At 41.2% G+C, this 12149-nt stretch overlaps 2 protein-coding genes across 3 annotated transcripts in view; both read right to left on the bottom strand.

The window, feature by feature from the left end:
- The window catches only part of LOC126194875 (putative nuclease HARBI1), a 44927-nt gene extending 36814 nt beyond the window's left edge, over positions 1 to 8113 (bottom strand). Inside the window, exon 1 of one of the 2 annotated variants that reach the window (XM_049933223.1) lies at positions 7698 to 8113. The gene's annotated coding sequence lies outside the window, so the exon portion shown is untranslated. The remainder of the gene's footprint in view (positions 1 to 7697) is intronic. The other variant, XM_049933222.1, reaches the window with a different exon arrangement.
- On the bottom strand, positions 2149 to 7766 carry LOC126194877 (iron-sulfur protein NUBPL). Its single transcript, XM_049933225.1, has 4 exons — positions 7633 to 7766; positions 7443 to 7533; positions 2881 to 3536; positions 2149 to 2611 (listed from the first exon to the last, which is right to left on the bottom strand). The coding sequence occupies exons 2-4, from the start codon at positions 7528 to 7530 to the stop codon at positions 2288 to 2290; spliced, it is 1068 nt and encodes a 355-aa protein (XP_049789182.1). The 5' UTR covers positions 7531 to 7533; positions 7633 to 7766; the 3' UTR covers positions 2149 to 2287.
- Positions 8114 to 12149: the final 4036 nt, after the last annotated feature.

Genomic DNA, 12149 nt, shown 5'->3' with positions numbered 1-12149 from the left:
TTTGGATGGTGGGACAGTAGCTGATATGTTAGCCTTCATCGGGAAATTCAACTCCAGTTTATTTTATAGGCTACTGGTTCTGGCAACATAATACACCATCATCCAGCCCTAAACACCAAATTTTATAGCAGTGTTAACAACAAGAATTACATAGGATAAGGATACTATCTGGGGATTATGGAATCATATTTGCCACTAATCAATAACATACATATGAGTAGACTTATTGTTAGCACTGCTGTAAATTTGGTGTTTATGGCTTGATGATGGCATGTTATCACTACTGAAACTGGTACCTATAAAATAAAATGAAGATGAACTTACAGCTGACAAGATTTTTTGTATTTATTACAACCATTAATAGGTTAAAATCTGAGTATATTCTAGCTTACAGCACATACACCCATGCTGTATTCCAGGCTGTTGACTGCATTGCTAAGTAAGCTGCTGGCTGCTTACAAACCCAAACTGCAGAATTAAATTTAAACAATATCGCACCACCTTGGTGGCTGCCCGTCAGAGGTTGTGTTTTTGCCACATGACTGTGTACCCAGTCTTCCTCATCATCAAACTTTGGAGTGCAGACACCTTTCTATTCTACAAACCCTGCCTCTCCTGTCTAGTCTGGCTTACAGCTACAAAAACTGCAATGCCCAGTGGTTGTTCCTTATAACTTACCACCTCTAATGAACCAATGTCTTCTCCTCCAGGTTGATGATGTAAAAACGTCTCTCTTTGATGACTGTATCTTTTCACATAAAAACAAACTGGGTGAGGGGGGGGAGGGGCCTCCAGTGGGATGTGTCTGTGTACACCCATTCCAAACAAATGTTAAGTCCTTCCTAAACTTCAGCATGGATTCTGATTTTTCCTGATATTAATGCAGACTGTGCCCAATAAGAGTTCTACTCAATGACAAGTACACACATCCTGATATTACAAGGGTCACTCCAAAAGAAATGCACACTAGTTTTGTAAAAATACAGTTTTCATTCTGCGTGTGTGAAAGTTTTACAGTGTGTAGATACATCCGTCCCGCTTGTTTTCAAACTTAGTTCAACCTGTTCCCGTGAGTGGCGTCATCATAGAATGTCTTCAAGATGGCTGCGACACTTGATGTTCATCAGAAGCAACGTGCTGTCATAGAATTCCTGTGCTGTCAAAATGAGACATTGGGAAACATCCACATGAGCTTGAAAGAGGTGTATGGAGATGCTGCTGTCGATCGCAGTACAGTTAGTCGGTGGGCAAGCAGGTTACGTGATGAAAGCGGGCACGGCAATATTGAGGATTGTCCTCGCAGCAACAGGCCTCGTACTGCACAGACTCCAGACAATGTGCAGAGAGTTAACGAACTGGTGACTGCTGACAGACGCATCACAGTGAATGAATTATCACGCTACATTGGGATAGGGGAAGGAAGTGTTTGCAGAAGATGATGACTCCCTTGTGCACACTGCCAAACAGTGGCTCCAGCAGGTTGGTCCAGAATTTTACTGTGCTATTATACAGGTGCTGGTTCCAAGATGGCATAAGGTAGTTGAGAGGGATGGAAATTATGTGGAGAAATGAAAATATTGTTCCTAAAGGATGTATCTACACACTGTAAACCTTTCAAACATGTAGAATAAAAGATGGATTTAAAAAAAAATAGTGTGCATTTCTTTTGGAGTGACCCTCGCACATCTTATACGACTATATAGATAGAATGAAGTCCACTTACAGGTAGACAAAACAAGAAATGTGAATAGCATATGATAAATCTTAACAAGATATGATGGCATGACATTCACTGTGCAGTTCCAGAATACGAGACATGTAATATATAATACTACAACAAAATAGTGACGGCTTGTTGAAGATGTCCATATGGAGCCTGGAGGGAAACGGACATTGGTGTGTAGTGAAACTATGTGAATAAAGATTAACAGAACAATCACAGGAGGAACACATTTGAAGTTGCACTGAACATTCGCAAGGGATATCTAAAATGAATAATTTTAAGATTGAATCCACATTTAAGTAGCCTATTACATTGTCATATGCTTCTGCCTCAAAGTTTATTATATCGTTGCTTTAGGCAGAAGGATGGAAAAATGTGTATTTTAATGCAGTTGTTAATTAAACTATGATGTCACTATTTATTTGAAACCAAATCTTACAAATGCACCACAGTTTACAACCTTTTATGACAGTGCATGAACATATTATCTTTCTATAAAAATCAGCCTCGTCAACTGCGTATAATAATCTTTTTATGAAAATCAGCCTCATCAACTGCATACCATTATTCTTGTTTATGTTCAGATGTACTGAGGAAAGCTGAGATCTTCTTGGCCAACATAATGAAAGTAGAACCTTGTTCACTGTCAGGGTGACTAATGACAATGGGTGCACCAAAGTCTGTACATTCTGCTATCGAAGGTGACAAGGGCACACTGCAAAGCAATTCAGTTCCAAGATCACTTGCCACTTCTGCAGCTTTGTTATTTCTACCCCAGAGTGGAACATGGGAGTGACAATTTGTACAAACAACTGATGCCATATTCTCAACAATACCACATATTGGCACTTCAAGTTTCTTAAACAACTGAGCACCCCTCTCTGTCACCTGAAAAACACACAAAAATCCACTTCAAATATTAATCCAGTTTTAGCTACGAAATCAAAACAAACAAAAGATATCACAAATGCTTTGAAATGTCATGTAGTCATTTGGTGCATGTTGTGAACAATAGTTATGAAAGCAGGAGGGAATATTAGAGAAATAAAAACAGTAACAAGAAATACAAGATAAGTATTAACACACAAAAAATGTATTAAATGATCCAACAAACCAGACACTAAATACCTCAACAAAATGTAGTATTTCAGATATACCTGCACAGCAGCAGTCTGAGGTGTAGTCACCAAGACAACACCAGAAACCGGTACATTCTGAATCAGTGATAGATGTGCATCACCAGTGCCAGGTGGTGTATCGATAATAAGATAATCTACCGAACCCCACGCAACACCACGAAGCAAACGCTGTATGGCACTCATAACCATCGGGCCCCGCCACACAAAAGGTGACTTTTCATCTGCCAAGAAACCGGATGACATACATTTGACACCATGGTTCATGAGAGGTATGAAATAACCATCTTCTGTCAATAGTGGTCGTTCATGCAAGTTCATCATCAAAGGCACTGAAGGTCCATGTACGTCGGCATCCAGCAAGGCAACCTCCTTCTGTGGTTCCACACATTTTATCCCAACAGCAATGTTAACAGCAACTGTAGACTTGCCGACACCACCCTTGCCTGAAGCTACAACGAGAATTTGCTTCACACCTGGTATTGCCTTTCTTTTGGGAAGTCCTTTTGCCATTAATTCTCTCTGTCTTGCATCGTGTAAGGAAGAGTACTGTTTCCTAAAATATAGATCTCTTGTCTGTGCAGACAATAATACTCTCACAGATTTCAAAGCTGCAGTTCTTCTCATTGTAACAACTGTAAGCAACGGAGGCACAGGAACTGAACCTGCCAGAAAGTCTGTTCTGGAAAGAAAGTACACTACATGAGAACCATGTATGACAACCTACACTCTACATAACGAAATCCCTATTAAGATGAAGAGGTGATTCATAGTTTATGATAGCTATCGCTTTGATTACACATAAATTCTACTGGGACAGTCCCGGCACGTGAAACATGATATGAGGATAGCATAAATCCAATTTAATAGAATGATCTAACAAATATCTTGATAAGATACATGTATTAAAAACAGTCGGAAATACGGAAGTGTCCGATCCCGCCCGTCTGCTTTGACCCATGACGTCACAATTATGGCGGAAATGACCATAAACCACGATTCCAATATGGTGCATATAAAATCGTTACGTACACATTATGAGGACGAAAATACATCAAAAAACAAACATACACACTTTCCACAAAAAGCCTAATGACACTAACGGGACAAGCGCGGGAAATGGGGTGTTTCTGGGTGGGGGTGGGGGGGGGGGGGCAAACTAAATATAAACAAATTTAGACACCCACCCCCATACAAAACCACACAAAAAGACGAAAAAAACAGACATCACAAAACTCCCCAAATACCACTAAACACAATATCATCTGGAATCGTACATTTCCCTTGACCTATATAGCTCAACAGCAGCTCCCGATCCTATAAATTAGGATCAAACACTTCCCTTGACCTATATGTCTCAAAAACTACTCCCGATACCAATACCAACATACACAGCCACACATTGGGATCGAACACTTCCCTTGACCTGCGCACTGTTAATTTTATCCGTCACATCCATTCCTGAACAAAAACAACTACCGATTAATTTCACTAAAATTACCACACGACGTACAGCAAACAACACTAAATTAACCTTAACACAAAATCGTTCACTCACTGAAACGAATTCCACTACAAACACAGCCGACACACTAACAATTCTGGATAATGAGCAAAAGCAAACTGAGCCCATTACACCACACAAACGAAAACCCTGAACATACCACCAGAGAGCACAACAAACCACAACACGACATCTACAAACATGCAACACTCCCAAACCAAACTCCGTGCCGTCATGACGTCACACACGACAACACCCTTATGTCACGGGTCAAAACTGACGCATGGGATCGGACGTTTCTGTCGACCCAAACAGTCTTGGTTGCAATTTATTCTTTTATTAAAAACACATTTTCCTATTGCGAGGTATCTTCAGATTATCTACAGGGATAACAAAATAAGCAAAAATTAGTGTATTATTTCCTATTAACAGTTGTTTGCTTCTCCAACGCAACCAAACTGTCACCTCCCACACTAACCTAGATTTCAGCCTACATTAGAAATCAGTCTGTAACCACAACTAAGAGACTAAAGAGGGTATACTATCACATTCCAATGATAATCTTTATAACCACAGAATGATGCAAACTACTATTCTGTATATGACACAGGACAAATTTCAATTTCTACATGTTTACATTAGCAAATTCTGCAACTAAATGAGCCTTCTCCATTCAAGGAACACTTCTCATTGCTTCACATGTCCCAAAGCATTGATTGTCTTACCTGATCAAAACGGTATCCCAAAGTAACAACAGAATAAACTAATAGTGGCATGATCTGATAGACCTTGTAAATTCATTTTTTCAAATTATACCTACCAACTTTTTCCCAATATCTCACACATTTCAGAGTTCTGCAGATTTCCTTTAGACTGTTTGCCTTATTCCCTCCCCACTCATTGTTAGATCTTTTTTTTTTATTATTTATTTATTTGTCCATATACATTTATTTTTTGTCTACGTAAATATATATTGCTATAATAGAGGGAAACATTCCACGTGGGAAAAATATATCTAAAAACAAAGATGATGTGACTTACCAAACGAAAGCGCTGGCAGGTCGATAGACACACAAACATACACACAAAATTCAGCTTTCGCAACAAACTGTTGCCTCATCATGAAAGAGGGAAGGAGAGGGAAAGATGAAAGGATGTGGGTTTTAAGGGAGAGGGTAAGGAGTCATTCCAATCCCGGGAGCGGAAAGACCTACCTTAGGGGGAAAAAAGGACAGGTATACACTCGCACACACACACATATCCATCCACACATATACAGACACAAGCAGACATATTTTGTGTGTATGTTTGTGTGTCTATCGACCTGCCAGTGCTTTCGTTTCGTAAGTCACATCATCTTTGTTTTTAGATATAAATATATATTACATTAGATATTGCATATAAAAGATACTGAACAGAAAATTGTAGTTTTGCAGCAGGTAGAAGTCACAATTTTTAAACATATGTAGCTCAGAAGGAGATGTTATATGTCTGGGTAATATGTTGTATAGCTTCCCCCCCCCCCCCCCCCCAAGTTTCTACATTCTAATGAAATGAGCAAAACTCTCAATGATTCTGCTGCCTAGACACAATCATTAGGTTTACGACTGTCATTATTAGCAAAGCAGTGTAGTATTTAAAGTTTAGTATATTACAAAAAGAACAATAGCCACAGAATTTGTAAGGGTCAACGGAAGCGTCCAATTCCACCTGTCCGCTTTGACCCATAATGTAATGATGTTGTGGTGAGACACATCACTACAGCGTGGTGTTTTTGAGTTGGTTTGTTGTGGATGTGGTGTTTTATTTGATGAAGCCATTTGGTTGTGGAGTGGTTAGTTTAACATGTGGTATTGGGTTCACTTGAGTTTTGGCTGTCATTGTGCTAACATGGTTTTGAGTTTAGGTAGTTGATACAGTAATGTGGGTTGTGGAAGTGTTTTCAGTGATTTACTAAGGTTTTTTGTTTGTGTGTTTGTTAGATCTGAATAGTTAGGTGTTTGTTGTGTGGAAAGAAGTCTAATTTTTTTATTGCTTTTTGATTAGGGATGGATGTGACAGGTATGTGGGTGTGCACACACATGTGCACGAGCACTGTCACCAACCTGGGTGGTACTGCTGGAGGATTTTGATAGCATGTAATTTTTGCTTTGGTTTTGTTCTATAGTAATTATGATGTTTTCTCTGTTGTATATTTATGGTGGGCCAGTAACGTTTTAATTCATGTAGTGAATATGGGGTATTTGGTTTTTTGAGCTGGTGAGGTTTGGATCCACTTTTCAGAGTTGTAGGTGTTGGTTTTTTGTATCGATAGCTGCGGTTCAGCTATATAGGCCAAGGGAAATGTGGGATTCCACTTTTCGGAGATGTGTTTTTGGATCAATAGTTATGGTTGAGCTATACAGCTCTAGGGAAATGCCTGATTCCTGTGGTTTTGTTAATTTAATTTTCTTTGGAGATTGTTTTAGGATGGTGAGCCGAGTTTTCAGTGTCGTACATTTAGCTAGTCTCCGCCCAAAACGTACAATTTTTTGCGGTTGTCCCGCTTGTTTTATTTCTGGAGTGATACATTCTTGTGTTATTTTTATTTTTGTTCGTGTTTGTTGATGTATCCATGCAGTGACTTCATTGTCCCCATATTGTCTACGCTGGAACTAGCCGTTTCTTCCATATTGGTGACGTCATAGTACAAAGCGGACAGCTGGAATCGGACGCTTCTGTAATGCCGCCTGTAAAATTTGCATAACATTGATACAAATTAAAGGCGTAATTGTGTTCGCCCTGTTCTCATCTTACATCTCTGTGATGATGCATCTCAAAATCTTCGGTATGCAAAAATTATTTTTTTGTTCCTTACAATTTACATAAAAATATGACTGTTCAATCTCGACAGTCCGACTTGTTTTCATTAACATCCTGCCCGACATGAGAATCATGAAGCAGTGTCATAATTTATTCGTAGATTTCCACATGTCCCGTCGAGAAGAAGCACCTTCGGGTGCAAGGAAAAATTGAGCACACAGCTCTCAGAAACTACTCCTAGTCTTTGTATTATCGATTAATTGTCATGTATACTTACACAAGCCAGAAATGGACACGTTCATATAACCGAAAAACTGCGAAATCCTCAGTGTTACAGAGTTCAAGCGAATACTCAACAGTTGCATTTACTGAAGCAAAAAAAAAAAAAGGAAAAAAAACCTACAGGACAATGTGAGGTGGCACGGAATTGTGCTGTAGCATGTTAAACTCAGAATAAAGTCATCCACCTGCAGTTAAAGAGTGTAAATATTACCGGGAGAACAATGGCCACAACTTTGCTCATATATTTTACCTCACATTCATATGCTATTATCCCTCTCGGATCACATCAGGTCTTCTTGTGCAATGAAATGAGAGAATCATAACTGCCAAATAAAAAAAATGTTAACCCATTTCGACAACATCAATGTTATTTGATTACGCGTTAGACGACTGCAATAAAACTGATACAAATTATCTGAATTCGCTTAACTTGTACATGAATTCATTCAGTATAACATAACTAATGGCACCTATCAACGTCCCATGTCGTCGAACAACATACATAAAACTACGACTCCGAAACTCAACTACCTCCACTCTGTACTCAACTCAAGTATTGATAGTGTAATACCGGCGTAGCTCATAACTCAAGTCATAACACACAAACGACTATCGATTTAAGTAGTCTCGATTTCACCACTTTATACAAAAGGCATTGAAAACTTGCACATGCATGTCCCCATAATTGACCATGCGAGCCAACTTGCGTGTGGAAACACACTGCTGGCTTGGTGCCATCGTAGCTCAAGATGATGGTCAGAAGCCATGTTTAAAATTTTAATAAATTCAGAATAAAAGTTGTTCAATTTACTCGTCTCACTCTTGCAACTCCCCTCAGCACTGCACAAGCGCTTCACTGATTGCCGTTAAACGGAACTACAGTATCCTGATACTGTTTAATGTTCGTTCAGTAGCACAAACGTTCAGTGACTGATTTTTTATTTTATTTCGTCGACTGTTTGTAACGGAACATAGCACAAAGTTACAGTATTTGGTAGACACGGGTGCTGACGTGTCAGTCAATCCACCTGCCTGTCTGCCACGTCACAAATGTAATCACTGCCACCTTTTCGCGGCCAGTGGTTCCACAAGAACAACGTATGGTCATGTCACATTAGTTTTGAACTTGGGCCTGCGGCGCAAATTTGAATGGCAATTTGTTGTAGCAGATGTGACGCACCCCATACTTGGAGCGGATTTCTTATCATTTTATGGACTCCTGCCTGACCTCCTTCACCGACGCCTTCTTGACACTACTACCAACCTAGCAAGTCAAGGTCGTGTGCGTTGTGTGGAGGACACAGCAGTACGAGTGGTTACTGGTGGTTCTCCATTTATAGAGCTCCTCAGTCAGTTCCCAGAGATCACATGCCAGACCCCCACACTAGCACCTGTGCAGCACTCGACGGTGTACTATATTTGGACTGCACCTTGGCCACCACTTCATGCTCGACCGCACCACTTGACACCCCAGAAACTGAAGATAGTTAAGCAGGAATTCTCGTACACGCTAGCACAAGGAATCTGCCGCCCATCGAGCAATAGTTGGTGATCTCCTCTACACATGGTACCAAAGAAGAATAACGGATGGCATCCATGTGCTGGCTACAGACGGCTCAATGCCAGAACTATTCTAGATCGTTATCCAGTCCCGCATATCGAAGATTTTACTTTCAATGTCCACGGTAAGCGAATCTTTTCTACTTTGGACTTGGTTCATGCGTTTTACCAGATACCTGTGGCACCTGACGACATTGCTAAGACTGCCGTCTGCACACCTTTCGGACTCTTTGAATTTACCCGATTGCCTTTTGGACTTTGTAATGCTGCCCAAACGTTTCAACAGTTCATGGATGAAGTGATACGTGTTTTAGACTTCTGTTATGTGTATATTGAAGACGTTTTGGACATGTCCAATTCAGAGGCAGAACACCTATCACACTTACGACAGATCTTCACTCGTTTACGTGCACATGGCCTGCTCATCAACCCATCGAAGTTCATTTTTGGAGCATCTGAAGTACAGTTCCTAGGCTACACTCTCAATGCTCACGGCATATGGCCATCACAGAAGAAAGTAGACGCTATAATGAATTTCCCCGAGCCTATGACAGTTAAAGAATTACATAGAGTTCTTGGCATAACCAATTTTTACCGTCGATTCGTTCGCAATCATGCCTTCCTAGTTGCACCACTGAATAAGTTCTTGCAAGGTTCACAGAAGCAGAAAGACAAACTCCAGTGGGACAGTAAGGCCGAGTTGGCATTTAAGAAGCTGAAGACTGCCATCGCAGAAGCTACACTGTTAGCATACCCAGTTGCACAGGCGCCTCTCGCCCTGATGGTCGACGCATCAGCAACTGCAATCGGTGCTGCACTGCAACAGCAAATAGACGGGCACTGGCAGCCCTTAGGCTTTTTCAGTAATAAGCTATCGCCATCTCAACAGAATTAGTCCACATATGATCGCGAACTGTATGCTGCATATGCCGCTATTAAGAAATTTCGTCACTTGTTGGAGGGACAGCAGTTCACTCTCATCACAGACCATAAGCCACTAATGTACGCTTTCCGCCAGCATCCTGAGAAGGCATCGCCACGTCAGCTGCAACACCTCGACTATATCGGATAGTTCACTATCAGAAATGTCCACATTGAAGGAGAGCTAAATGTGCCAGCTAATGCACTCTCCAGGATTGAAGCAATCACTGAAGCAGTTGATTTTGAATCTCTCGCCATAGCGCAAAAATCTGATACTGAGCTCCAAGATTTGTTGGCGCAACCATCGGGCCTACAACTCCACTGTATTACACTGCCACTGTCAACCTTGCTGCTGTATTGTGATGTCGCCACCAATAAACCGAGACCTCTGTGACTATTGACTTTCGCCAACAGGCAATCACCTCTTTATGTAACTTGTCGCAGCCTGGAATATGAGCCACTACCAACATGGTGAAGCGAGCTTTAGTCTGGCCACACATGAACAAAGATTGCAAGCAATATGTGCGTCAATGTGTGACTTGTCAACGGAATAAAGTTAGGCAGCACGTTAGGTCACCTCTTGGCACATTTTTTCCTCCAACTCAGAAATTTGATCATGTCCACCTAGACCTAGTAGGACCTCTCCCACCATCGTAAGGATGCACCTACTGCCTTACAACCATCGATCGTCTTACACGCTGGCCCGAGGTGTTCTCGATCGCCGACATTACCGCCGAAACTGTCGCGACTGCATTATTCAGGGGATGGGTCGCTCGTTTCGGGGTGCCGCTACGAATCACAACAGACCAAGGAAGACAGTTTGAGTCGTATTTGTTCAAAGCATTCTTTATCCTATTCGGTACAAGGTGCATTAGAACTACAGCTTACCACCCGTCAGTAAATGGTTTAATTGAACGCATGCACCGCCAACTGAAAGTGTCGCTTCATTGTCACGACTCACAGTGGTGGACAGAGACGTTGCCCATTGTCCTCCTGGGTCTCTGCACGTCGCTGACAGAAGAGCTGAACGCCACAACTGCAGAACTTGTTTATGGCCAGCCGATATGACTTTCCAGCGAGTTCTTTGCTAATGTGCCAGACAACGGCAGCGACACTTCAGATTCTGTACAAAACCTGTGTACACAAATCCGGCAACTACACCCCATTGCTCTAAGGGATCAGCAGACCCGTCGCCCACTTGTGTTTGACGAGATACAGGAATGCCAATATGTCTTCTTATGGCATGATGCATGACACAAGCCGCAGCAGCCACCCTATGGCGGACCTTATCATGTCATCAGTAGGGAGAACAAGACAGTCAATGTCAATGTTATGGGTACACCAACCACCGTCTCCATCGAAGGCTCAAACCAGCTTTCTGCGCTCCCTACACTGGTATGGGTGCATCTACACACATTAAGGACAAGACCGAAGATCCAGCCACTCCACTGCATGTCACAGGTCAGCCTCAACGGACATCTGAGGCTACATGTAATGCACCATCAGCAGCCTGTGCACGACCCATTGTAACCCCGTCCAGACGACATGTCCGTTTCAACAGAAAGTACCATTGACACTAAGGGGGGAGTGGTGAAGTGCAGTCTTACGTGCAGTGTAATGCTACGTGCAAGTGATTACCATTTGCAATTATTATCTCTGGCGCATTCTCTGACTTATGTTTCCTCATTTGTTTTTATGCTGTTCTGTTGTTTAATTTTTTATTAAAAGAGTCGTATGAGTTACGGTGTGTTTTTTATGTTGCAATTAAGTAAATACAATGAGTCCCGCAACAACTTCTTCACCAACAGCAACATTTGTGACACATTTTACAGATGATTTGCACATATACCACTCAATGTAAGTGCAATATTATATCATTTAACGATAAGTAGTTCATGAGATACGACGTCATAATGAATGAGATGCGTGAAAAACTGCCTCATCATGCATGACATTTAAATTTATTACTTCTTTGTTAGTAACTCTATTTGTAACAAATTTCGCGGACAGTATCCACATACACCGTTCAATGTACCTACAGTATTATACCATCGTATGAGACATAGTTAAGGAAATATGAAGTCATAGATATTATACACAAGGTCAGATACTGCATTGTGTGGATATGGACACTGAGCTATAAATAAATACCCTGGCAACGCCATGTTTCTTCGCCTGTCTATTATAAAAAGTGCAACACAACATCAACAAAGAGTTAAAA

Source organism: Schistocerca nitens, chromosome 7, assembly GCF_023898315.1.
Source record: "Schistocerca nitens isolate TAMUIC-IGC-003100 chromosome 7, iqSchNite1.1, whole genome shotgun sequence".
Lineage (NCBI taxonomy): Eukaryota > Metazoa > Arthropoda > Insecta > Orthoptera > Acrididae > Schistocerca > Schistocerca nitens.
This window is presented reverse-complemented; position numbering and strand designations above follow the sequence as displayed.

Excerpts from the sequence above, each read along its gene's own strand:
- LOC126194877 (XM_049933225.1), bottom strand. The coding sequence starts at position 7,530 with ATGCAACTGTTGAGTATTCGCTTGAACTCTGTAACACTGAGGATTTCG. Across the intron at positions 3,537-7,442 it reads CGTGTCCATTTCTGGCTTGT|ACTTTCTGGCAGGTTCAGTT; the intron begins GTAAGTATACAT and ends TTTCCAGAACAG. Across the intron at positions 2,612-2,880 it reads CTCAGACTGCTGCTGTGCAG|GTGACAGAGAGGGGTGCTCA; the intron begins GTATATCTGAAA and ends TGTGTTTTTCAG.